We start from the raw sequence: 26,005 nt of genomic DNA on the forward strand, positions 1-26,005 counted from the left end.
AAGGAGTACAGAGAGCGAAAGTGAATGTTACTCCTTGACTATCGAGGATGGGGGAACAGAGTGAAATGAATGTCGCTCCTCGACTATCGAGGATTGGATACAATGAGTGAAATAAAAGTTTCTTCTGAACTATCTAGAATTGGGGTACAGAGAGTGAAAGTGAACGTTATTCCTTGACTATCGAAGATGGGGGTTCAGAGACTGAAAGTGAACGTTTCCTCTGAGCTATCTAGGATGGGGTACAGAGAGTTAAATTGTAATTTGCCCCTGAACTATTAAGAACTAAGGAACAGAGTGAAAGTGAATGTTACCCATGGACCAACTAGGACGGGGTACAGAGAGATAAAGTGAACGTTGCCCCTGGACTATCTAGAATGGGGTACAGAGAAAGTGAAATGAATGTCCCTCCTCGACTATCGGGGATTGGGGGAAATGGGTGAAATAAACGTTTCCTCTGAACTATCTAGAATGGGGGTACAGTGATTGAAACGAACGTTACCCCTAGACTATCGAAGATGGGCGACCAGCGAGTAAAATGAACATTGCAACTGGACTATCGAGGATGGGGTACAGACAGTGAAAGTAAAGTCTTGCACGGTTTCATTTTTATTGTTCTGATGTAATAAACAAAGATATTAACCCCGCGGTTATATGAATTTGAAATACTGGTTGGTACAGAATGAACGTTACCGAAGGACCATAACTAATGGATGTCGTTAAAGCATAAAATGGTTGAATTCGGTACAATTTACATTGTAGGTTCAAATTCTATGTATCAATATACATTTGTAGTTATCATAAAAATCATTGTGTGTGACGTTCATGATGACGTCACAACGGGTGATTTTCCAGGTTACGTCACACTGTTTGATGTTCTGAATAATGAAATACTTTTTAACAGCACAAATAAAATGTTTGTCGTCCGAAACATCCTGAACTGTTGGACGTACCTTGTAAATCCCCTTTCTTGCGCCTTTTCCCTCCAATGATTGCCGCCAAAATTAATGTAAGACGATTTATCAATGGCCAGCATTTCGAAATTATCATTTGAATTTATTCATATGTAAAATGTATATATGTCAAATGCAAATATTTGGAATAATGAAGACATTCTCTCATTTAACTCGATATTTTGTTCGTTTGGAAAGTAGTACCTTTTGTCAATAAATTAAGGACGTAATGTTATTCTCTCAAGCGATTGTGACGAGAAAATTGCATAGGACGGACGTCAAGCACTAGCTTTGTACCAAAGGTCTTTCACGATATCAGCACAATTTATACAACACTTGATCAAATATACAGTCTTATATGCCAAACTACAAACAAATTATACAACCTGCGAATTCGTAGCTTCACTTAAATAGTGTGATGCCAAGGTCGTATATTTCACTGGGTCGCGATTGTGGGTAGGTCCCCGCTCCCCTCTATTTCAGTGTATCAGATGGTAAGCCATACAGGTAGAGTAGTTACGATATACGTGTAGATAGTTATAAAATACACATAGATTCTCCTAATAGTAAGAATTGTTTTGTTGAAGATTTAAAAAACGCAACTTACACAGGTCATTAAGGACTGTGACTTTTGTACTCTTAATCTGCGCGGCTGAGGTCCGGCACGTGTAAGTGCCCATGTCGTCCATGCTTGCCTGGGCGATGTGGAGCGTGCTAGAGATGGTATTGCTGCCAAGGGAAACCGTCTTGTCTATATACACGCCCTTTTGGAAGTTGGTGCTGACCCTGTGACCGTTAATGAACCAGTCTAATTCGTCCAGTTGTGTGTCCGCCCCTGTGGCATTACAGTGTAACTGGATGGGATGGCCTTTATTCACGTGTTCGGGAGAAAATATTCTGATGTCTGAAACAGACGGAGCTGATATTTCACAAACACATTTCATGAAGTTTGATATAAACAAAATTATATGGTTTATCTTCCATTATCAGATAAATATATATGAAATAATCACAATAAAGCTAATAAACAATGGTACCTTTTATTTGAGGATTTCCAAAGAAATCCCTCGAGATCTAAGCCTATTAATATTACCGTAATTCCGATTTGAATTTCACTTGATCACAAACGATATAATTATTCTTGAGATCAGATCACAGGTATGCCGGAATACCCCGGCCTTGTTCTTATTCATTACGACAGTGGCATATTATCAATTCACTGTAATATACATGTCAAGTATACTTATAAAGTAGAAGTTACAAACACTAAATTCTATAAGTAAGAGTTCTTTGAATTAAGTAAATTGAGAAATTGGCCAGCTGTATGTCCATACTTAGGAGCTTTTTCATCTCTAAATATAAACATGTATATCTTTGTGTGTCAAAGACGCATCTAGACTGTTTTGTTTTGAAGAAGATCCAAAGCGACAATATCTGTGTAGGTTTGATAAGAATAAGACGAATGGATATTAGTAAGGATTCTGTATTAAATCCGCACTAATGAAGACAGTTGTCGTTTTACGTAAGACAAGATCTTCACAGAGCGATACCATTAACTTTGGTTACTGATGCTATCGGGGAAGGCCCGGACACGCGTGTGAATACAGGTGCGGCACTTAAACGGACAGCGGTCGTTCATTTTCTCGAGAGCATCCTTAAATACCGATTCTGGTTGTCTAGGGCAAACATATAAAAATTGCAACAGAACACTGCAGATAACGCCTTGCTTTCACGCCTGTTCCATGAGGTGGATGTGAGAAATTATCAACATACACAAACATTCAGAGTATGTCTATATCAGCGTCTGTTTGTAGTCGTTTGACAACTAAATGCTAGTCATTACCACGCATCGTGATGCAAAGATATGTATAATGAAAAGAGCATTGATAAGGTCCATATGATTATATGGGACAGTTGACTAACAATTGTTGCAACGTACATTGATCATGTATATAACATTTGATGATGATGATGATATGGTAAAAGGGCCGGCTGGCTGACCCCTAAATGCATGTGCAGTTGTAACGCCTTAAGCTGTGCTCAGAATGCAAGTATGAGATATTTTCATCATGCAACACAAAACTGGCAATGCTATCGTTCACGGCAACACCTAGCAAGCACGTAAAGTACACGGTCATCATAGAGAGCAACGCTTGTATGTGTTGGCAAACAGTGGTGGGGGTCTACTACATCTGCCTAATTTAGGGATTTTCTTTTAATGTGGACCCCCCCCCCCCCCCCCCCCCCCTCCCTCTCTTTTAATAAATAATTCCACTTCATCATCACCCTTCCACTCAACCTCCTAACCATCTCCTATCTTTTTAGCGATCCACATATTGGTCTACGGATCCACCATTGTACTACACCGCTTCATATCAACAACTCCCATTTGTTTTGCATATCCATGTACATAATTAAAAAGTGGCTAATATCGGTTTACATGTAATATAGGAGTATAGAGGCCAATACTGATACTCGATAGCAAACTGTATTATTGTAATATGCTGATAGGATCGAGGTTGTTGATTCAAAGCTTTGCATTGCATCGCGCATGTTCCCCGTTTTTATTTATATGGGATCTTAATTATTACAAAGGCAAAATATCTCGGTGAATCCTATTAGAAAAATATTTGAAGGGGAAAGAGTACTTTTAAAGAAAAATGTATGATTAATAAGTTTATTATCACGGTACTGTCACAGATCAAATAAACTCACGTTCTAAGCTTGTTTCTTCATGTCGATGATGGAAAACTATAAAATACTATTTAAACTCGATAAACATTTATTTTATTTCATTTCACGTGCCATATTATTCTATTCAACTACCTTTTAAAACCCAGCAGTGTGAAGTATCGTGGCATAGGAACCTCTTTATCAAGTTATGTTCAGTCCCACAGCTCGTCTGGATCTCGTCTTACATAAGCTTTGTAGTGAGAAGGGACGGGGATCATTGCAGACTTGTAATGACGCGGTTACGCATCTACGTACTAGTAATTGTACACTAGTAATTACGTATAAATGAAGACGCCACAATAGGATATGAAATAACATTGTTATAAGTTCTCGTTTGTCTCAAAACTATTTCATACTTGTATGCAACTGTGACGGGGAATCGATGACAAAATTACGCGCGATCTTCCTAAAGAGGGACAGATACATGTAGGTCTAGTTTACATCTTCGTCCTTGTTAATCCAGAAGGTCCAGTTTACATCTTCGTCCTAGTTAATCCAGAAGGTCCAGTTTACATCTTCGCCCTTGTTAATCCAGAAGGTCAAGTTTACATCTTCGTCCTTGTTAATCCAGAAGGTCCAGTTTACATCTTCGCCCTTGTTAATCCAGAAGGTCCAGTTTACATCTTCGTCCTTGTTAATCCAGAAGGTCCAGTTTACATCTTCGCCCTTGTTAATCCAGAAGGTCCAGTTTACATCTTCGCCCTTGTTAATCCAGAAGGTCCAGTTTACATCTTCGCCCTTGTTAATCCAGAAGGTCCAGTTTACATCTTAGCCCTTGTTAATCCAGAAGGTCCAGTTTACATCTTCGCCCTTGTTAATCCAGAAGGTCAAGTTTACATCTTCGCCCTTGTTAATCCAGAAGGTCCAGTTTACATCTTCGCCCTTGTTAATCCAGAAGGTCAAGTTTACATCTTCGTCCTTGTTAATCCAGAAGGTCCAGTTTACGTCTTCGCCATTGTTAATCCAGAAGAGAAGAGACCTCTGACGTGCAGAGTCGGTCCCGGCAGCAGCTGTATCAGTAGCGACTGAAAATTTGTTTTTAAATTGTGTCAATTTAACGGATTTTCTTGAAAAGTCGTCATATCGGATAAACGACAGTTCGTCTGGATATGAATGAAATCTGGATGCTGACCGCAACGTTACTGTCCTCCCTGGGTTGGATTAATTTTGTCATACATTATTTTAAACGCCACAGTATTTATAAATAAAGGCATTTTGTGACATAATCAAGCAAATTGTTCATGAGCACTTCCCGTGTTTCAGATGTGACCTTAGTTATTCCGAACAACAGAGGTGTCCGCATTGACCACTGATCCGGACTTCACTGATGTATTGTTATATAAAAACACCCAATATGATTTATTCAAATGATTGGTTCATAGCGTGTCCTCACACTGTCATATTGGCACACGTGTAAGTAAATACCATCAACATCCATGGAAAGGACAAAATTTATGTGAATAGAACAGATTGTTGTTCACAATAACCTCAAACTGCAGAATGTGGTCATCAACTGGTCAGGATTTCGGGTGGAGACATTTGATCAATCAGACGGACATATGTTTCAATGAACTGAAATTTTACCGCCAATTCGTCAGTGTCGATGACAGTGTCGAGAAGTGTTCTGTCGGGGATATTGTTGGCTGTGACCTCACTTTCACCTCACGTTGTCGTCCAGTTGATTGTCTACTTCTGATGAACACGGACAATTAACCCTCGTAACCTTTGAGTCAATCAAGAAATACACTATTCATGTACTGTACCTCCCGGTACATAAACTTTGGTATCGTCTATTGTCAAGTTTATGTGTTAAGTTCATTGAGTTTATAGAATGTGCTTGCAACACACACTCCTCATGAAACAACCCATCATGCTTCCCATTGCAATGAAGATACAAATCAAGACACGGAGATATTAGCGCAGAATACAGAATGAACGCATACTGTACGCATTGGACCCCAAACCTCTGGCGTTAGACGTACGGACTCATTGTCCGCGGTTTCAAATTGGACTAATTGGGGACAACTTAATTAAATACATTTTTAATTTGAACTCAAGAACTGTACCAATGATTAAGGTACCTTCTATCAGATGGTACGAGCAGTGCAGTGTTGTCAAGTACGTGTTTCTTTTACTTGAGTTTTACTTGTGTGTTTTACTTAAATCGTATGTGTACACATCAAAGAGACAAACAAAATGTCACAATCGATGCATTGAGTAAAAATTTCTATAGGGGATTACTATTTAAGTTTCGCTTCTAAGACATATTAGGGAAGCAATGTTTAAAAGTCTACATGCTTATTATAGTGTAGACACCGTTTTGAAACGAACTCCAAGAAACCTGTCATAAAGTAATTGCAATCGTGGCATTCATATGAGTAAATTAACAAATATCTATGATATTTAGATTATGCTTTCAAGTATTATTTACGTTTTCGTATTTTGACGAATTTGAAGAAGGATTAAGCTGATTGTCATATGCATTTCGTTTTTATTAAATTTCCTGTAATTCATCAAAGTTGTTTTTGATTAAAATTGATTTTCTCAATGAAAATTTGTATTTCAACAACTAAAAAGCTGTAAGAACGTGTTTGTTTTTCATTACAGCGTTTCACGATATTCGGCCTTCAACCGGAAACTTGGACATCACAATGCGATTCCCGCGAATTAACCAATGTGGAACATTTTACACCTGTCATAGGTCTTCACGCCTCCAACTCTAACCACCGTTCCCCGCCATCACTAGTGTGAAATTACTTACAAACCCTGCAGCCATTGATTAATATTCCAACACCACGTGACAGTCGCCATCTTTTATGTATGAGGGCAAGTCATTGTTTCGTTCCGCGTGGAAAGAGGATCTCCTCGCTCGCGCCCCAATTACTTTACCGCGCTCACTGTCAATCTCGGTGTTAGCACTCGTGATGAAAATCAGATTTCTGAAGCATCCTTATATATTCTTTACTTCCATGACAAGATATACTATGCTTGCTTTTTTCTGCGGTGAGATTCCTTCCTTCAGAATTACTAGACTATTTATTATTTGTGTTGTATGTGAAGATGATAAATCCTCTTACACGGAAATGCAAAGCGTGTCTGGCAATATTACACTCCATGTCCAGGCGACTACGATTAGAGTCCTATTTTCCCGCCAATTATCACGAATAGTAATTTTTGTCCTGATAAACATTTTTACTGGTATTAATAGTTTCAGACGGAAAGTTATTTCCATGAGCTACCACAAGTTTGCTTACTGATGAATTTTCCTGCACACTTCGACATCTTTCTCCATTTCGAGAATTTGAAGAATTTGAGAAAACTTTATCGTACCCCGTTTGTCATAGTGACACGGTTAAGATATGCACATGTTCTTAATGTTCCTATTTAGACCATTAACATCACTGACTAGTCCCAGAAGGGAGAAACAGCTGTGTGGTACAGTAAAATTCATTTCAGTTTTACTGTATCTATATTGTATGTATCTTGCAAAACCCTTGAAGGCGACGTACATTTGTTCGAACAAGACGTTATTAAATACTTTATTGCAACCATATCAACAACAAATAATACAGGTCATTGTCTCCAAGGTATAATATGTTTAATGCTCAAATAAAACGTTTTAGAAATACTGGGAATACAAAACACCAATAAAAATGGTATTTATAGAAAAACTTTTTTTTTTTTTTTACTTATTTCGTTACAGTATTTTGTTGGCATATTATTCGAACGTTCCATTATTTTTTTTTATCTCATCAGTACTGTTGTCATATAGGATTGTTCTTACTTAAATAATCAATAGTTAAACATAAACCAATCTGAAAAGTACTGACCCTTAGCTGAAAAAAAAAACGTTTGCAGGCAAGGGCCGGGGCTCCCCATTAATTTGTCGACATGCAGATACAAGCGGATACTGAAGGTTTGTTCGTTTCTCAAACTTTCAAAAGGACATTCAATTTGGCAATAAATTAAGCGAGTACGGCGTGTGCAATTTGATGTTCAGACTGTTAGTACCTATATATGCCTTTACTATTGCCAATTACTCAAAATAATCATTCAAATGTCGGTTGGAAATGTCTCGAAAGAAGCTTAATTGTTGAAATAATGTTGTAAAAATGATTTGGCGGATTACTTCGCGGCCGAAAGTGCACTTTGGTGACACAGAAACATCATGACAATTATCATAACACGCCGTGTGCCTTAGCATCTGTATCCGGCTTTTTAACACATAGTTTTCTCGTTGAAGTAAAACAATAATGCAAAAAATGTTATTATTGACTTCGGTAGATCGACAAAACATGTTTATTTTAACTAGAATTCATTATACACAACTAAATGAAGTAAGTGTTTTAAATTTAATTTACACAACATTGGACTGTAAATGAATCCAAAACGCACGCGAGCATACCGTAATTCCGTATTATGCTGTTTTATTTCAGCATGATACTTTACTAGATAACGTGGAAAATGGAAATAAAACACGATATAAAATGTACTTGTGTTCTTGTATTAAATTGGCTTCGTTTAAATGTAACTAATCGTGGGTATTTTATTGGTAGAGTGTATAGAACGAGAAATGGAGATACGCGTGACGGACGAGACATTCCCCGCCATGCCTGGATACATAATTAGACACACGCACCTTCCCCTTTTATATTTATTTTAACACAATACTGGTCTTGTTTTCCTGTACCTTGATAGGACGTGATCACATGTAACAGTCCTCGTCACAGCTAGGGTCATACGAGGACGCTACGACACCAACAGCACAAAGGCACCAAAAAAACAAACAAAACACAGAACCAGAAAACAAAATATAGAACCAGAAAACAAAACACAGAACCAGAAAACAAAACACAGTGCCAGAAAACAAAACACAGAACCAGAAAACAAAACACAGAGTTTGAAAGCAAACACAGAGCCAGAAAACATAACACAGAACCAGAAACAAGACACAGAACCAGAAAACAAAACACAGAACCAGAAACAAGACACAGAGCCAGAAAACAAAACACAGAACCAGAAAACATAACACAGAACCAGAAACAAAACACAGAACCAGAAAACATAACACAGAACCAGAAAATATAACACAGAGTCAGAAAATATAACACAGAGTCAGAAAACATAACACAGAACCAGAAAACAAAACACAGAACCAGAAACAAGACACAGAACCAGAAACAAGACACAGAACCAGAAAACAAAACACAGAACCAGAAAACATAACACAGAACCAGAAAACAAAACACAGAACCAGAAACAAGACACAGAACCAGAAAACAAGACACAGAACCAGAAAACAAAACACAGAACCAGAAAACATAACACAGAACCAGAAAACAAAACACAGAACCAGAAACAAGACACAGAGCCAGAAAACATAACACAGAACCAGAAACAAGACTCAGAACCAGAAAACAAAACACAGAACCAGAAACAAGACACAGAGCCAGAAAACATAACACAGAACCAGAAACAAGACTCAGAACCAGAAACAAGACACAGAACCAGAAAACATAACACAGAGTCAGAAAACATAACACAGAACCAGAAACAAGACACAGAACCAGAAAACATAACACAGAGTCAGAAAACAAAACACAGAGTCAGAAACAAAACACAGAACCAGAAAACAAAACACAGAACCAGAAACAAGACACAGAACCAGAAAACAAAACACAGAACCAGAAACAAGACACAGAACCAGAAAACATAACACAGAACCAGAAACAAAACACAGAACCAGAAAACAAAACACAGAACCAGAAAACATAACACAGAACCAGAAACAAGACACAGAACCAGAAAACAAAACACAGAGCCAGAAAACATAACACAGAACCAGAAACAAGACACAGAGCCAGAAAACATAACACAGAGTCAGAAAACAAAACACAGAACCAGAAAACAAAACACAGAACCAGAAACAAGACACAGAACCAGAAAACAAAACACAGAGTTTGAAAGCAAACACAGAGCCAGAAAACAAAACACAGAACCAGAAAACAAAACACAGTTTGAAAGCAAACACAGAATCAGAAAACAAAACTCAAAACCAGCAAACAAAACACAGAACCAGAAAACAAAACACAGAACCAGAAAACAAAACACTGAGCCAGAAAACAAAACACAGAAAAAAGAGGGTAGATGGGAGAAGATAAAGTGCAACAATGAGGGCTGCATATCAAGTTTATAAATTGTCCCATAAAAATACGAAACGTAAAATCCAGATTCTGCAAAACTTTTAATCGCCTCCTACGATTGCCATGTAGGTCTTATCTTGGGTTTTCAAGTGTCACATTATCGGTATACTCATTGTGGTATTTGTCCTAGCTCCTACAGGGGCCGCATTTAGTCGCATGATGACGACATGCAGTGAGGCACAGCCTCCATATAATTTCACCGCTCCTTCACCGTGTGTCGCGGCGACACAAGTCGCAATGCAGATAACAAAGGCAACAAGCTCCTTTTGTCGATTTTGTTGATTTCCTCAACTCTTTCTTTTAGTTTTGATAAAACATATTTCCGGCAAAGCAGCTTTAGGATATTCTACGCGATTCATTTCTTTTTCCAATGATACGAACATTACGTCATACATTGTATATATATATATATATATATGTATCGGTAACACAACCAAGAGGCAGCTGATAGACTCAATGAGAATGTTAGCAAAATTCTATCAACTGCCGTCAATAAATCATCGGTGTTATAGTAATATAGCTGGAATGTGGGTCAGTGGATACTCCTAAACTACATCCTAGCTTTTGCTCGTATCCTTAATGGTACTTAACAAAAATACAAAATCAATAGCTTGAACTTACCCGGCGTGCTCGTTCCCTTTTCTTTTTTATCTACAAAATAAAACAACGTCATAAAAATACAATATTATTAGAAAGACGTATTTCGTTTATAATGTTTTATTCATTTAAAAGTGATTTGTGTATTCAAAACATGCTCATTTCTATACAGAGATGCAAATATAATATACTGTGTATCTATTTCACATTTACTCTTGAAAATAATAATCATTGTTTTTAAACGGAGACAAATAGAACAATAGAAACACACAAAAAATCAATGCATTATAGTAGACGGGTTGTCTGCACACATGAAAAACATCAGGCAGCTGGTCGTTCTGTTCTCCACCTAGTTTGAGACGGTAAACCATTTTGGAATGAATTTGATTTGATAAAATGAAAAACACGGATGAATAAATCAACGAGATAGAAGGTGATCAGTAATGGCACATCACGAGGTAGAGCACGTGCAGCAGTGACGTCACATATGATTGCCATGAGGTACAGCCATATCAGTTGGAAAACAATGGGGAAGGGGAAAGAGGTGGGTGATTCCCAGTGACCAGACATTATGTTTGCAGATACCAAAATTCCCATCGAAATCAAAGACATACACCCTTTTAAATTACAATGTGAACAATTTCCGATGATAACACATTGATTAATCAGAATTAACAAAACCCATGTCAAAGACAGATGTGTGCATGTTAAAGAGATTTAAAACAGGACTTCACACAAAATATTTATTCAAGTATGCCATCAGTTATCAATTCAAATAAGGAGGCGATGCCCCATCTTTAATTCATATGATGTTATAATTAGTAAATCGGAAAAACGAAAATATTAAAACTGTTTCACAAAGAAATCCCAAACACGGCCCAACAGCTAGGGGAACGTTGGTTAATCAGTCTTTGAGGACTTAGCTCAGGGAAACATGTTAGATTCACAGGGGGAAACATTACTTAATTATCAGTTCTGAGTAAATTATTGGAGTGGTATTATTAAGTAAAACTACTTCAATGAAGAAAAACCTCTATTATTAACAGAATGTTTCCTTAATATGATATAAAGTATACAGTTTTAGTGGTCGATAGGCGGTCCAAAGAGGAAAATATGAAATCACAACAGCAGTTAATTAGAGGTGGGCGAGATATCATAACTATATAGGTTTAACGTCATTTCCTGTCCATATAACACTATCACCACGGGCTTGGCAAGGCAGGACGCAGCGGCTTGTCATACAATAATTGATAAGCAGAATGGTTTGGAAGGATTTTTAAACATATCGATCTTTTTATGACAAGGTAAAAATGGCAACATGCCATAGCGCTAATAAATTAGATAACAGCATCATGTTTTGCGGAAGAGAGCGCTGATGACACTTTTCGAGAAATAAAAAATATCTAACAACACCCCGACATTTTATTTGGTGCTGAAACACCATGGCATGATATCGCCGCATTGAATGGGTCGTAAAGCTGTCCAATACCGATATACAAAGGGGTGAATGGCAGACGTTAAGTAAAACTAACTTTGAACTGCACTGGCTGCGGGGACATATTTATTTCATTAAACACGCGCTTTGGAGGACAGCCCATAACTTCGGCCACTACAAAGGCTTGTGGTCGTGTGATGGTGATTGAGACGCGTGATTCACACCTTCAATGACAAGATCCATCCATATTTAAAATGGCTTTAACAGAAATTTCACAAATCTCTGTGATGTTGCTGATGACAAAGCTAGATTCAAGGCTGGTACTATCTATTAGAATATGACCGATAACTTTTATATCCCGATTTGCACTCTGGGTGTGATGGGCTGTGGACGTACAGAGCGCTTTAAATATATTACTATGCAGAGAAATTACGTCCCCTTGAACCATCAGTAAAAATTCTAATTTCGTTTTGTAAAAGACCAATTCTAATCGAAATTATACAAGTCAAATAAAAGCATCAAATAATTTTATCAAAACAATACGACAATAGCAAGATAAAAACAAATTAAAAAGAGGGCAAAATATACAAGACACTTTCGAACGTAAAAGAGAGATACGATCTGATTAGAAGGGTAAGCTGCTCCAATAATATCAGGTGCCGTGTTAATGTAAATATTCAAATGAGATCATAAGAGCGAGGAACGTTATGATACTTGCATGCAACTGGTAAAATAATTAATAATGTGTTGTTAATATTTAACCACCACGGATCCTCCGACCCGGTGATGACCGGTCAGTGTACCGACTTTAATGTGTGACCGGAAGTAGCCATTCCATTTCCGGAATCAGAGGAAGCTTAATTAGTGAAAGACAGGAAGTCCATATCATCATTTGGTGTTGAAGTATATGCCGAACGGCTTAATTGCTATTATAGCAACACCATCAACGAACCTAAAGATATAAGGAAGGAATTGGGAAAGGAATTCATATGGAAATGTAAAGAGGTTACCATCGTTGGTCAGGTGTGTGTGTGTGCCTAATTTAGACAAGTGCAATGTTGTATGTATGTAATGATGAGGTAGACTGCAATCACAACATACATTAAGCTACAAACATGTCAGATATCAACGGAGTGAAATTTTCTATATAGATGACAAAGTGTAATGTCTGAACAGAAAAAGAAGCTAGCTTGACATGATACTGATAACGTGATTTGAAGATTGCTTTATTATATTTGCAAATACTATAGTGATAATTGTTGGAGAAAAAGTATCAGCGCATACAAAATTAATGGAAGTGCTAGAGCTCGGAATAAAACTGTAGAATACGTAATCCGGAAATGTGTAATACAAGCCGTCAATTCCCCAAATTAAGTACCATCCCCTATATACAACCTTTCTCTAGTGTATGCATTTTTTATGACGGCGTTACCATGGCAATCATGTCTGTAACATGATAATTACTAAATATGGTAAATAGGTTCCGTCTTCAATTGGCCTTGACTGCAGATTCCCGCCATATAAATGTGTCTGAGAGTATACAGCATGATTGATATGAATTTGATCTATTTTGTAGTTATGGTCAACTGAACGCTTGTCATCATATTAAATTGAATTTAGATCTTGGTGAGTGGAGCGTTTTGTGGAATCTATAATACCTTGGTATAGTTGCTTTATATTGGTCAAGCCCATACACACCGACATCTTTTGTCTATATTTTTTAAAACACAACCAGAAATTCACATGGGGATTTCACGTCTGGTAACACATATTTATGTTTAGAGTGTAGAAACGTTTTATATACATGACTGAAATCTATATAAAAAAAAACCCAATTCACCATAACTGATCATGAGATACGTAAAAGAAGGGGAAAGACTCTTTTCAAAAAGAAATTATGTATATTGTACATTGGGTGTGCGTACTGTAGACGTAAACAAATGAGGAATGTTACAAAAGTACTTTCAGTTGAGTTTTTCTCCATTGATCTTCATCATGGACTGCCACCGATGGTTGATTTGGAATCACGTGACCTAAACTCATCGCGACAGATTCCTTTTAATCAATCTTCCCTTTAATGCGTTAAACTAACACATCTTTACCAGCATGCTTTTCTTTCCTCGTGAATAATCTAAACAGTAAATCATTGCTTGGTGTTAGGTTTATTAAAACCTAAAATATTAACCCTCAAATATGCCATCATAGTTTGCATAACACGTGCAAAATAAAACACGTCAAAAATCGAGACATTGAACTATTCAGTGATGGAATATATAAATCGCGTATTGTTTTCTGAAATAAAGGAATGCATCTACTTTTGCACTTTTACAACTGTTTTGGAAATGAGAGATTGTCTGATATAAGAACACTATGTATACAGTTTGTAGAAATAAAACTCAAACCAGCATTCTGCGCGTGTAAGAGGCTAGAAACAGCCAGCAGGTGAGTGTACCATAGTGACGCTAAGGTGCTTCCTAATCAGTGTTACACTTACATGGATTCGACCCCCATCGAGCTGCAAAACAAATTTTAATTCACGTTATTTATCTACACCTGTTCTGCATATGACGTCACTTATGCGTCAGGTGATAACAACCAAATTTTAAAGGTGTTACATCGTCGAGTAATTATGATCGATCGAAGTCAAGAATCGGCTATGGCTTATGTTTAACCATCAAAAGTTTGAGATTCTGTTTAACGATTACTGTTATCATTTTTATTTTATTTATGTTGGTTAAATATATCTTTTCCATTTATTTATGTATTTATTTATTTTTTATGTGAGAAGCAGTTCGTACGCTGTCGTCGATGTAGCATCTTTAAAACATCTGAAATAAAGTCAACTTTGTATGAAGGAAAGTCTTGACGATCTCCCGTGCGTAACTATGGTGATGAGGGTGACCCTCTTGGCGACTGTTGCGTACCTACTACGGTGAGATTGACTCGCTGGCGAATAGTTTTGTCCGAAGAGGAGACCTGACATTCATACTCTCCCTCGTCATCCGCTGTCACGGGGTGGATGTGTAGGTTCCAATGGTGAGAGTCGGGTTGGTGCCCCACGGTGATGGCATCGTTACTGATGTACAGGAAGCGACCGATTGTCAGGGGCGTCGTGGAAGGTAACTTCCGCCATACTACCTGTAACGGGAAATAGAGCTGTTACGGATTCGTGATAAAGGTTTCACCGATATGGTGGCCATATATATAAAGTACAATATAGATGGAATATCAATATTCATCATTTGTCTGATCTTCAGTAACTTGTGTTTTCGATCATCATTTACAACTATTTGGACGAAGTCTATATTTACAAGCACAGTTTTCTTGAAAGAAGTTCGTTAGTTAGAAGTTATAAAGGAGAAATATTCAAAATGAATAGTAATTTTCAAGTCTCCCATTTTTCTTTCGCCATTCATTGTCTTTTATTGGAGGAAAGTAAAATTTGATGAATTGAAAATTGCTTTTTGCAGCGCAGTAGGAATTATTTTAACGTATAACTGGTAATCACAAGGAACAGAACAATGGTAGTAGTAATAAGAATAAACGTTTAGTGGCAGACTTTTTTATATTCACCACACAGAGATGGTCCTATGGGCATGACTAGATTTTCTTTCTAATCTTATGCGAATCAGGAAAGTGAAAAAGATTGTTTTCGTTCTTTTTTTTCATTTCGCTGGAGGGAAAAGGCAAATATTTGAAACGTATGATAAAAATGAACACAAATAAGTCAGCTGTACAATGTACAGCAGTGTATCTATAAGAAATGATATATACATATTTCCACAGCTAGTTACTGGCTTTTCGAAAATATATTTTTTTTTTCTGCGACGGTTTGTATTTGTCTGTGGAAAGGCAAACCACATCAATTAAAACACGCATGAAGGTAACAGATACCAATTATGTATTTTGTTCTGTACGGTAAATGCTGTGATTAGGAAACAAATCACCTCGGGTGGTAGTACCGAACAACACACCTAACATTTTATTTTATTAAATGCCCTGAAGATTCTACAATAATAACTGCACATTTGACATTTCTTTGGTGATTAAAATTCTACTAAATTCCTTTATATCGGTAGAAATCGTGACAAAGTTTAGAAAATGTCGCGGTCCCTACGGTGCAATGTGACATCCTACATTGTCACCAACGTGTCCAAAGCCGTTCGGTAATCAGGAAAATCTCAAATTCCAACACACACTGGTCATCTTCTCTTTTTGGAAAATATGTATTGAGAGGCAGCCGATATTAACGTAGCTATATAGGCTAAAGGTGTATCGGTACGTAACGCGTATATCTCGTAAGTAAGGAGTGTTACAGAGGATCAAGCTGTCTGTCTTCACGTTAAACAATATTACACCTACATCAGAGATGATATCGCGCTGTAATCAGCTGGATTGAAATTATATCATATAAAAAAGTCTTGCTACTCGTTAGGTCTAATCCGGATTCAAGGGTATACAACAAATAACTTCTCCGTAAATGTTTCTACTTTAAATCCCATATACCCAGAGAAAATATCTTAATAGTAAGCGGGGTTTTAATTACAAGGTGGTTTTACATCTCCGTTACTTTTGATCTGTAAGTAGGTAACATAAGATTCCAGAGGAGAATGCACCTTTCCGCGTGAAGCATTCTTGCTGAGACGATATCATGATGAGTTTTTACTTAGATATATATGAGGGTCAGATTTATTTCACTGTTCTAACAATAATAAATCGTGTGCTTGTATATCAAGGTTGATACAGAGACTAGATAACGGCAGCATTTCATTCCATGCTACTTTTCACAATATGTGCGAAGGATAAAACGCTGTGAAATTTCTCACGTATAAAGAAACTGATGAGATGGATAAGAGGTATTTAAAACAGACACTTAAGTAGATACAAACCTATCGCAATCATATCAAATAGGAAGTTCACCAACATAATCTCTCACTACATGTAACCAAACACTATTTGGCTACTGCTAAAACTTCAACAAGTTTCAATTTGATCTAAGCAACTGTATGCTATGATAAATTTAGAAATGTTTTCTTTCCTAGCTGGAGTTTTACCCTACCACACACAGAGTTGGTTGGGAGCATGTAGATTCTACATATATCTGAACATATCTTTCAGAACAGTTGCTGGAGTTCATATGCAAATTAATAAAAAAAAAATCCGAGAGCAACGAGGTACGTTTGAAAATAATATGGAAGTAAACCTGTTACCAACTTATTTTTTTATCATATTAAAAATACCAAAACGGTAATTTTAAGCTTTATTTTGGAGTGCTGATTTGTATTTTAAAACCCTACATCTTAATGTCCCAGAACTTTAAAGTTTAACACATATCGTATGGGATTATGCCCACACTCTTTATAAGTGAGGCGCTATAGTTAAGCATTGAACAGTCTAATGCTTAAATACTTTGTATTTAAATTAGTTTTTTTAAATGTTTTTTTTTTTTTTTTTTGTGACTGAAGCAAAAATGCGTTTGAATTTCCCGCTTGTCCTATAAATGATGCGAGTAAGCTCAAACCCGATGGTAGTCGAATTTCCTATCTCAAACGACACGTTCATACAATGGTTTTCACACAAATTAAGCTGTATTATTTTTGTGAAAACTTCATCTTTTTTGTAAGACGTTAGTAACGTCATAACTTGTGAAGTTGCTGTATTTTTTGTGATTGCTTGTATATAACTAGAGTTAACAAATTGAGATATTTGTCTATGCCTGTTGATACCGAAATTAACTGTCAGACATTTTTAATTTGTTTTACCTAGACTACCTGTAGATGTAATCCTACATGTACACTGAGTGACCAAATCACTGTAAATTGTATTATTATATCTCAAGTTTGTAACAGTGCCCTGATTGGTAGACACGGACCATACGACTGCGATATAAAACATTGTCATGCAGTCGAAGACTCAGACCACGAAATACCAACAAATGCCCGAGAGTTTCTAAGGGAATCTGGTAATGTAATAACACCTGGACTTGGAATCCTATCAATCAAGCGCCTCTGATCACAGCGGTTTGTTATAAAAATGATATTCATACTGTATATCCTGACTCTCTTTTTAAATATCATCCTTTATTATTATTTTTCAGTATAATAAACATTTTATGGGGCTGGTTTCAGGGAAATATGAAGGTTTATTAACCCTAATTATCATATTTTCCGATGGCTTACAACCAGGGCCACAAATGCATAGTTTGGTTTACAAAGGACATATAGGCCTAGGTAAATACAACACAGAATGTTAACGTTGCATCATTTTCCACTCTCTATACGAACATATGTAACTATTCATAACACGTGTTACCATACACAAATGTCTTATATAAATCATTCCCTCAAGTTATATCACAATGGCGACCACAAAACATCCTAAAACTATGTCATCACACTCATCTCCCGAAATCACGTGGTGTATTTACCTGTCAACAGTAAGATACCTATCATGAAAAGCTTAACATTGAACGAATAAAGATATTGAGTATCGAATCATATATATAGATATAAATACCATATATAAATACCAAAGTTAGAGAAACAGGGTCGTTACTGTAAAAACATTAGAAACATTAGACTTTAATCACGACAATCTAGTGGTTCCTTTTAGTAACGTTTGAAATAAACGCCTCGGATAGCGGCTGGTGTAGACGAGTGGAGTCCAAATTTCAAGGACACGGGGTATATATACGGTCGACATGGTCAATAGACTTTCTGTTTTACGTTATAGACATGTATCAGAAAGAGAAATTGAAGGTCTCTGTTACGTCTCCATTACTTTTTATATACATCTAGTCGCCCTAATGAATTTATAGGTTGATACAATGTGGGTGTGTCAATAGTCTGGTACGAAGGTTATACCAGCACACTCAATAGATATATAATGACAACCCTGATTTTAATCAATCTTTACTTTCACCGTCTCTCATCAATGCCTGTGTTTTTACAAAGTACAAATACATGTATCCTTCCTTGTGACATTTCTGGAAAGCGAAACTCTCATCACGAAGGTTTCTTCTTCTTGAAATGAGTTGTTAAGTCGAATGTTTGAACTGAAAACAATCGATATAACTGGATATTATGGTACATGTACTAAATAACAATGCATTTTAAGACATCTTTGCAACTAGAAATGTTTTGGAATCCAATTTAAACGAGTGAGGTGCGTAATTATTGTTATTTCGTCACAATAAGATTATTTGGTAAAGTAATTTTCAGATATATTTATACACATATTATCTGCCACAATCTCAATACGTTTATTCTAACGTACGTTTCTAGTTATGGCATGACCGGGAGTCATCTCTGCGGTACACACAAAACAAAACAAAAAAGGAGAAAAAAAAATCGTTGGTAAAAACCGCGAAATTAAATTGAACTGGAGCAAGTTTAATTTCATTAATTCAATTTACCATTGTTGCAATTGCGCAATTAAGAGATATTACGTTCTGCACTGTTCTTATTAATACCAATGGTTGCCGACGGAGAGTTTACAAATCATGTATTCAAGTTTAAATTACTCGAGAATGCAAATGTCATCATCTTCTGAAATTTCAATCAGATTGTCGTATCCGCAGAACGCCCATAGAAGAATTCACACAGGCACAAACGTGCTCTTAACGCCATTGATATTGGCCATCATAAAAACAGAAACAGCCTTTCAAACTCCCGAGTGTCGTACTTCCGGCATAGCCTTAATTGTAAGATCCTCGCTGATTGGCTTATTGGTAACAAACATGCAGGTGGTGATTGGTGCAGGGGTATCCTAATGACTTGTCGAGCCGTACGAGGTCCCAATGGTCGCATCACCGTCGTCATGTACTGATATACGGCATGTGAATAATTAATTACGACCGATCTGTCAGTGCCCTTTAAAGTATGCACTGCAATAAGTTGTAATCTGAAAAAATTGCATTAGCAAATCACAACGAAGTATTAAGGGGTCGTAAAAAGTTACGACGAGGGATTTTATATAATTGTATATTACGATATCCATTGTCATTTTGGTTGTTTTATTCATTATACATGTATATATGTGGCAGCCCGATATCCTCCTCGGGATTAATCTACGCTGATTTTACACGAGTAGAAAGCACAGTATCGGCTCGGCAATCTCACAAAAGAGTCATTTTTGTCTAGTTGGGGTTATTTTCATCAATATTCCTTAACTTCAGACAATTTTCTGAAGGAAAGTATTTATTTCTTAAGAAAAACAAAATCCCCTGAAGTTCAACAACACTTACCTTCGGAAATTTGGAAATATTGATGAAACTGGGCTCTGTAGGCGACATTGTACCACTATTATACGTACGTACAGGAGCCTGACGTTGATTCTACTTACATTGTGTTCTATTGGATTCCGTCGCAATCAGGAACATAAAAGCGTCGTCATGTAGTATATAAACCTGACCCATGTCTACCGGTGTTGTATCCAGTACTGTAATGTATTGATACCTCACGACCGGTGTTGTATCCAGTACTGTAATGTATTGATATAACACGACCGGTGTTATATCCAGTACTGTAATGTATTGATAACTCACGACCGGTGTTGTATCCAGTACTGTAATGTATTGATAACTCACGACCGGTGTTGTATCCAGTACTGTAATGTATTGATGACTCACGACTGGTGTTGTATCCAGTACTGTAATGTATTGATAACTCACGACTGGTGTTGTATCCAGTCCTGTAATGTATTGATAACTCACGACCGGTGTTGTATCCAGTACTGTAATGTATTGATACCTCACGACCGGTGTTGTATCCAGTACTGTAATGTATTGATAACTAACGACCGGTGTTGTATCCAGTCCTGTAATGTATTGATAACTCACGACCGGTGTTGTATCCAGTACTGGAATGTATTGATGACTCACGACCGGTGTTGTATCCAGTCCTGTAATGTATTGATGACTCACGACCGGTGTTGTATCCAGTACTGTAATGTATTGATACCTCACGACCGGTGTTGTATCTAGTACTGGAATGTATTGATAACTCACGACCGGTGTTGTATCACGTACTGTAATGTATTGATAACTCACGACCGGTGTTGTATCCAGTACTGTAATGTATTGATAACTCACGACCGGTGTTGTATCCAGTACTGGAATGTATTGATAACTCACGACCGGTGTTGTATCACGTACTGTAATGTATTGATACCTCACGACCGGTGTTGTATCACGTACTGGAATGTATTGATATAACACGACCGGTGTTGTATCACGTACTGGAATGTATTGATAACTCACGACCGGTGTTGTATCACGTACTGTAATGTATTGATAACTCGAGACCGGTGTTGTATCCAGTACTGTAATGTATTGATAACTCACGACCGGTGTTGTATCACGTACTGGAATGTATTGATAACTCACGACCGGTGTTGTATCACGTACTGGAATGTATTGATAACTCACGACCGGTGTTGTATCACGTACTGTAATGTATTGATGACTCACGACCGGTGTTGTATCCAATACTGTAATGTATTGATATAACACGACCGGTGTTGTATCCAGTGCTGTAATGTATTGATACCTCACGACCGGTGTTGTATCCAGTACTGTAATGTATTGATAACTCACGACTGGTGTTGTATCCAGTACTGTAATGTATTGATACCTCACGACCGGTGTTGTATCCAGTACTGTAATGTAATGATAACTCACGACCGGTGTTGTATCCAGTACTGTAATGTATTGATAACTCACGACCGGTGTTGTATCCAGTACTGTAATGTATTGATAACCACGACTGGTGTTGTATCCAGTACTGTAATGTATTGATAACTCACGACCGGTGTTGTATCCAGTACTGTAATGTATTGATACCTCACGACCGGTGTTGTATCCAGTACTGTAATGTATTGATAACCACGACTGGTGTTGTATCCAGTACTGTAATGTATTGATAACCACGACTGGTGTTGTATCCAGTACTGTAATGTATTGATAACTCACGACCGGTGTTGTATCCAGTACTGTAATGTATTGATAACCACGACTGGTGTTGTATCCAGTACTGTAATGTATTAATAAGTCACGACCGGTGTTGTATCCAGTACTGGAATGTATTGATAACTCACGACCGGTGTTGTATCCAATACTGGAATGTAATGATAACTCACGACCGGTGTTGTATCCAGTACTGGAATGTATTGATGACTCACGACCGGTGTTGTATCCAGTACTGGAATGTATTGATAACTCACGACTGGTGTTGTATCCAGTACTGTAATGTATTGATAACTCACGACCGGTGTTGTATCCAGTACTGTAATGTATTGATAACTCACGACCGGTGTTGTATCCAATACTGGAATGTAATGATAACTCACGACCGGTGTTGTATCCAGTACTGTAATGTATTGATACCTCACGACCGGTGTTGTATCACGTACTGTAATGTATTGATACCTCACGACCGGTGTTGTATCCAGTACTGGAATGTAATGATAACTCACGACCGGTGTTGTATCCAGTACTGTAATGTATTGATACCTCACGACCGGTGTTGTATCCAGTACTGTAATGTATTGATACCTCACGACCGGTGTTGTATCACGTACTGTAATGTATTGATACCTCACGACCGGTGTTGTATCCAGTACTGGAATGTAATGATAACTCACGACCGGTGTTGTATCCAGTACTGTAATGTATTGATAACTCACGACCGGTGTTGTATCCAGTACTGTAATGTATTGATAACTCACGACCGGTGTTGTATCCAGTACTGTAATGTATTGATACCTCACGACCGGTGTTGTATCCAGTACTGTAATGTATTGATACCTCACGACCGGTGTTGTATCACGTACTGTAATGTATTGATACCTCACGACCGGTGTTGTATCCAGTACTGGAATGTATTGATACCTCACGACCGGTGTTGTATCCAGTACTGTAATGTATTGATACCTCACGACCGGTGTTGTACCCAGTACTGTAATGTATTGATGACTCACGACCGGTGTTGTATCCAGTACTGTAATGTATTGATAACCACGACTGGTGTTGTATCCAGTACTGTAATGTATTGATACCTCACGACCGGTGTTGTATCCAGTACTGTAATGTATTGATACCTCACGACCGGTGTTGTATCCAGTACTGTAATGTATTGATACCTCACGACCGGTGTTGTATCCAGTACTGTAATGTATTGATAACTCACGACCGGTGTTGTATCCAGTACTGTAATGTATTGATACCTCACGACCGGTGTTGTATCCAGTACTGTAATGTATTGATACCTCACGACCGGTGTTGTATCACGTACTGTAATGTATTTATACCTCACGACCGGTGTTGTATCCAGTACTGGAATGTAATGATAACTCACGACCGGTGTTGTATCCAGTACTGTAATGTATTGATAACTCACGACCGGTGTTGTATCCAGTACTGTAATGTATTGATAACTCACGACCGGTGTTGTATCCAGTACTGGAATGTATTGATAACTCACGACCGGTGTTGTATCCAGTACTGTAATGTATTGATACCTCACGACCGGTGTTGTATCACGTACTGTAATGTATTGATGACTCACGACCGGTGTTGTATCCAGTACTGTAATGTATTGATAACTCACGACCGGTGTTGTATCCAGTACTGTAATGTATTGATAACTCACGACCGGTGTTGTATCCAGTACTGTAATGTATTGATACCTCACGACCGGTGTTGTATCCAGTACTGTAATGTATTGATACCTCACGACCGGTGTTGTATCCAGTACTGTAATTTATTGATACCTCACGACCGGTGTTGTATCTAGTACTGTAATGTATTGATAACTCACGACCGGTGTTGTATCTAGTACTGGAATGTATTGATACCTCACGACCGGTGTTGTATCCAGTACTGTAATGTATTGATAACTCACGACCGGTGTTGTATCCAGTACTGTAATGTATTGATAACTCACGACCGGTGTTGTATCCAGTACTGTAATGTATTGATACCTCACGACCGGTGTTGTATCCAGTACTGTAATGTATTGATAACTCACGACCGGTGTTGTATCCAGTACTGTAATGTATTGATACCTCACGACCGGTGTTGTATCTAGAACTGTAATGTATTGATAACTCACGACCGGTGATGTATCTAGTACTGTAATGTATTGATACCTCACGACCGGTGTTGTATCACGTACTGTAATGTATTGATAACTCACGACCGGTGTTGTATCTAGTACTGGAATGTATTGATAACTCACGACCGGTGTTGTATCCAGTACTGGAATGTATTGATACCTCACGACCGGTGTTGTATCCAGTACTGTAATGTATTGATACCTCACGACCGGTGTTGTATCCAGTACTGTAATGTATTGATACCTCACGACTGGTCGACTGGTGTTGTATCCAGTACTGTAATGTATTGATACCTCACGACCGGTGTTGTATCCAGGACTGTAATGTATTGATAACTCACGACCGGTGTTGTATCACGTACTGTAATGTATTGATACCTCACGACCGGTGTTGTATCCAGTACTGTAATGTATTGATACCTCACGACCGGTGTTGTATCCAGTACTGTAATGTATTGATACCTCACGACCGGTGTTGTATCCAGTACTGTAATGTATTGATAACTCACGACCGGTGTTGTATCCAGTACTGTAATGTATTGATACCTCACGACCGGTGTTGTATCCAGTACTGTAATGTATTGATACCTCACGACCGGTGTTGTATCACGTACTGTAATGTATTGATACCTCACGACCGGTGTTGTATCCAGTACTGGAATGTAATGATAACTCACGACCGGTGTTGTATCCAGTACTGTAATGTATTGATAACTCACGACCGGTGTTGTATCCAGTACTGTAATGTATTGATAACTCACGACCGGTGTTGTATCCAGTACTGGAATGTATTGATAACTCACGACCGGTGTTGTATCCAGTACTGTAATGTATTGATACCTCACGACCGGTGTTGTATCACGTACTGTAATGTATTGATGACTCACGACCGGTGTTGTATCCAGTACTGTAATGTATTGATAACTCACGACCGGTGTTGTATCCAGTACTGTAATGTATTGATAACTCACGACCGGTGTTGTATCCAGTACTGTAATGTATTGATACCTCACGACCGGTGTTGTATCCAGTACTGTAATGTATTGATACCTCACGACCGGTGTTGTATCCAGTACTGTAATTTATTGATACCTCACGACCGGTGTTGTATCTAGTACTGTAATGTATTGATAACTCACGACCGGTGATGTATCTAGTACTGGAATGTATTGATACCTCACGACCGGTGTTGTATCCAGTACTGTAATGTATTGATAACTCACGACCGGTGTTGTATCCAGTACTGTAATGTATTGATAACTCACGACCGGTGTTGTATCCAGTACTGTAATGTATTGATACCTCACGACCGGTGTTGTATCCAGTACTGTAATGTATTGATACCTCACGACCGGTGTTGTATCCAGTACTGTAATGTATTGATACCTCACGACCGGTGTTGTATCTAGAACTGTAATGTATTGATAACTCACGACCGGTGATGTATCTAGTACTGTAATGTATTGATACCTCACGACCGGTGTTGTATCACGTACTGTAATGTATTGATAACTCACGACCGGTGTTGTATCTAGTACTGGAATGTATTGATAACTCACGACCGGTGTTGTATCCAGTACTGGAATGTATTGATACCTCACGACCGGTGTTGTATCCAGTACTGTAATGTATTGATACCTCACGACCGGTGTTGTATCCAGTACTGTAATGTATTGATACCTCACGACTGGTCGACTGGTGTTGTATCCAGTACTGTAATGTATTGATACCTCACGACCGGTGTTGTATCCAGGACTGTAATGTATTGATAACTCACGACCGGTGTTGTATCACGTACTGGAATGTATTGATAACTCACGACCGGTGTTGTATCCAGTACTGTAATGTATTGATAATTCACGACTGGTGTTGTATCACGTACTGTAATGTATTGATAACCACGACTGGTGTTGTATCCAGTAATGTAATGTATTGATACCTCACGACCGGTGTTGTATCCAGTACTGTAATGTA

At 37.9% G+C, this 26,005-nt stretch overlaps 1 protein-coding gene across 2 annotated transcripts in view; it reads right to left on the reverse strand.

Moving 5' to 3' along the window:
• LOC117333832 (kin of IRRE-like protein 2) overlaps positions 1-26,005 on the reverse strand; it is a 143,957-nt gene that overhangs the window by 5,065 nt on the left and 112,887 nt on the right. The window contains exons 3-6 of one of the 2 annotated variants that reach the window (XM_033893246.1): positions 14,843-15,056; positions 14,413-14,433; positions 10,508-10,537; positions 1,558-1,854 (exon numbers count right to left, since the gene is read on the reverse strand). In XM_033893246.1, the coding sequence (XP_033749137.1) occupies positions 1,558-1,854; positions 10,508-10,537; positions 14,413-14,433; positions 14,843-15,056 (562 nt within the window). The remainder of the gene's footprint in view (positions 1-1,557; positions 1,855-10,507; positions 10,538-14,412; positions 14,434-14,842; positions 15,057-26,005) is intronic. The other variant, XM_033893247.1, reaches the window with a different exon arrangement.

This window comes from Pecten maximus, chromosome 9 (genome assembly GCF_902652985.1).
Source record: "Pecten maximus chromosome 9, xPecMax1.1, whole genome shotgun sequence".
NCBI lineage: Eukaryota > Metazoa > Mollusca > Bivalvia > Pectinida > Pectinidae > Pecten > Pecten maximus.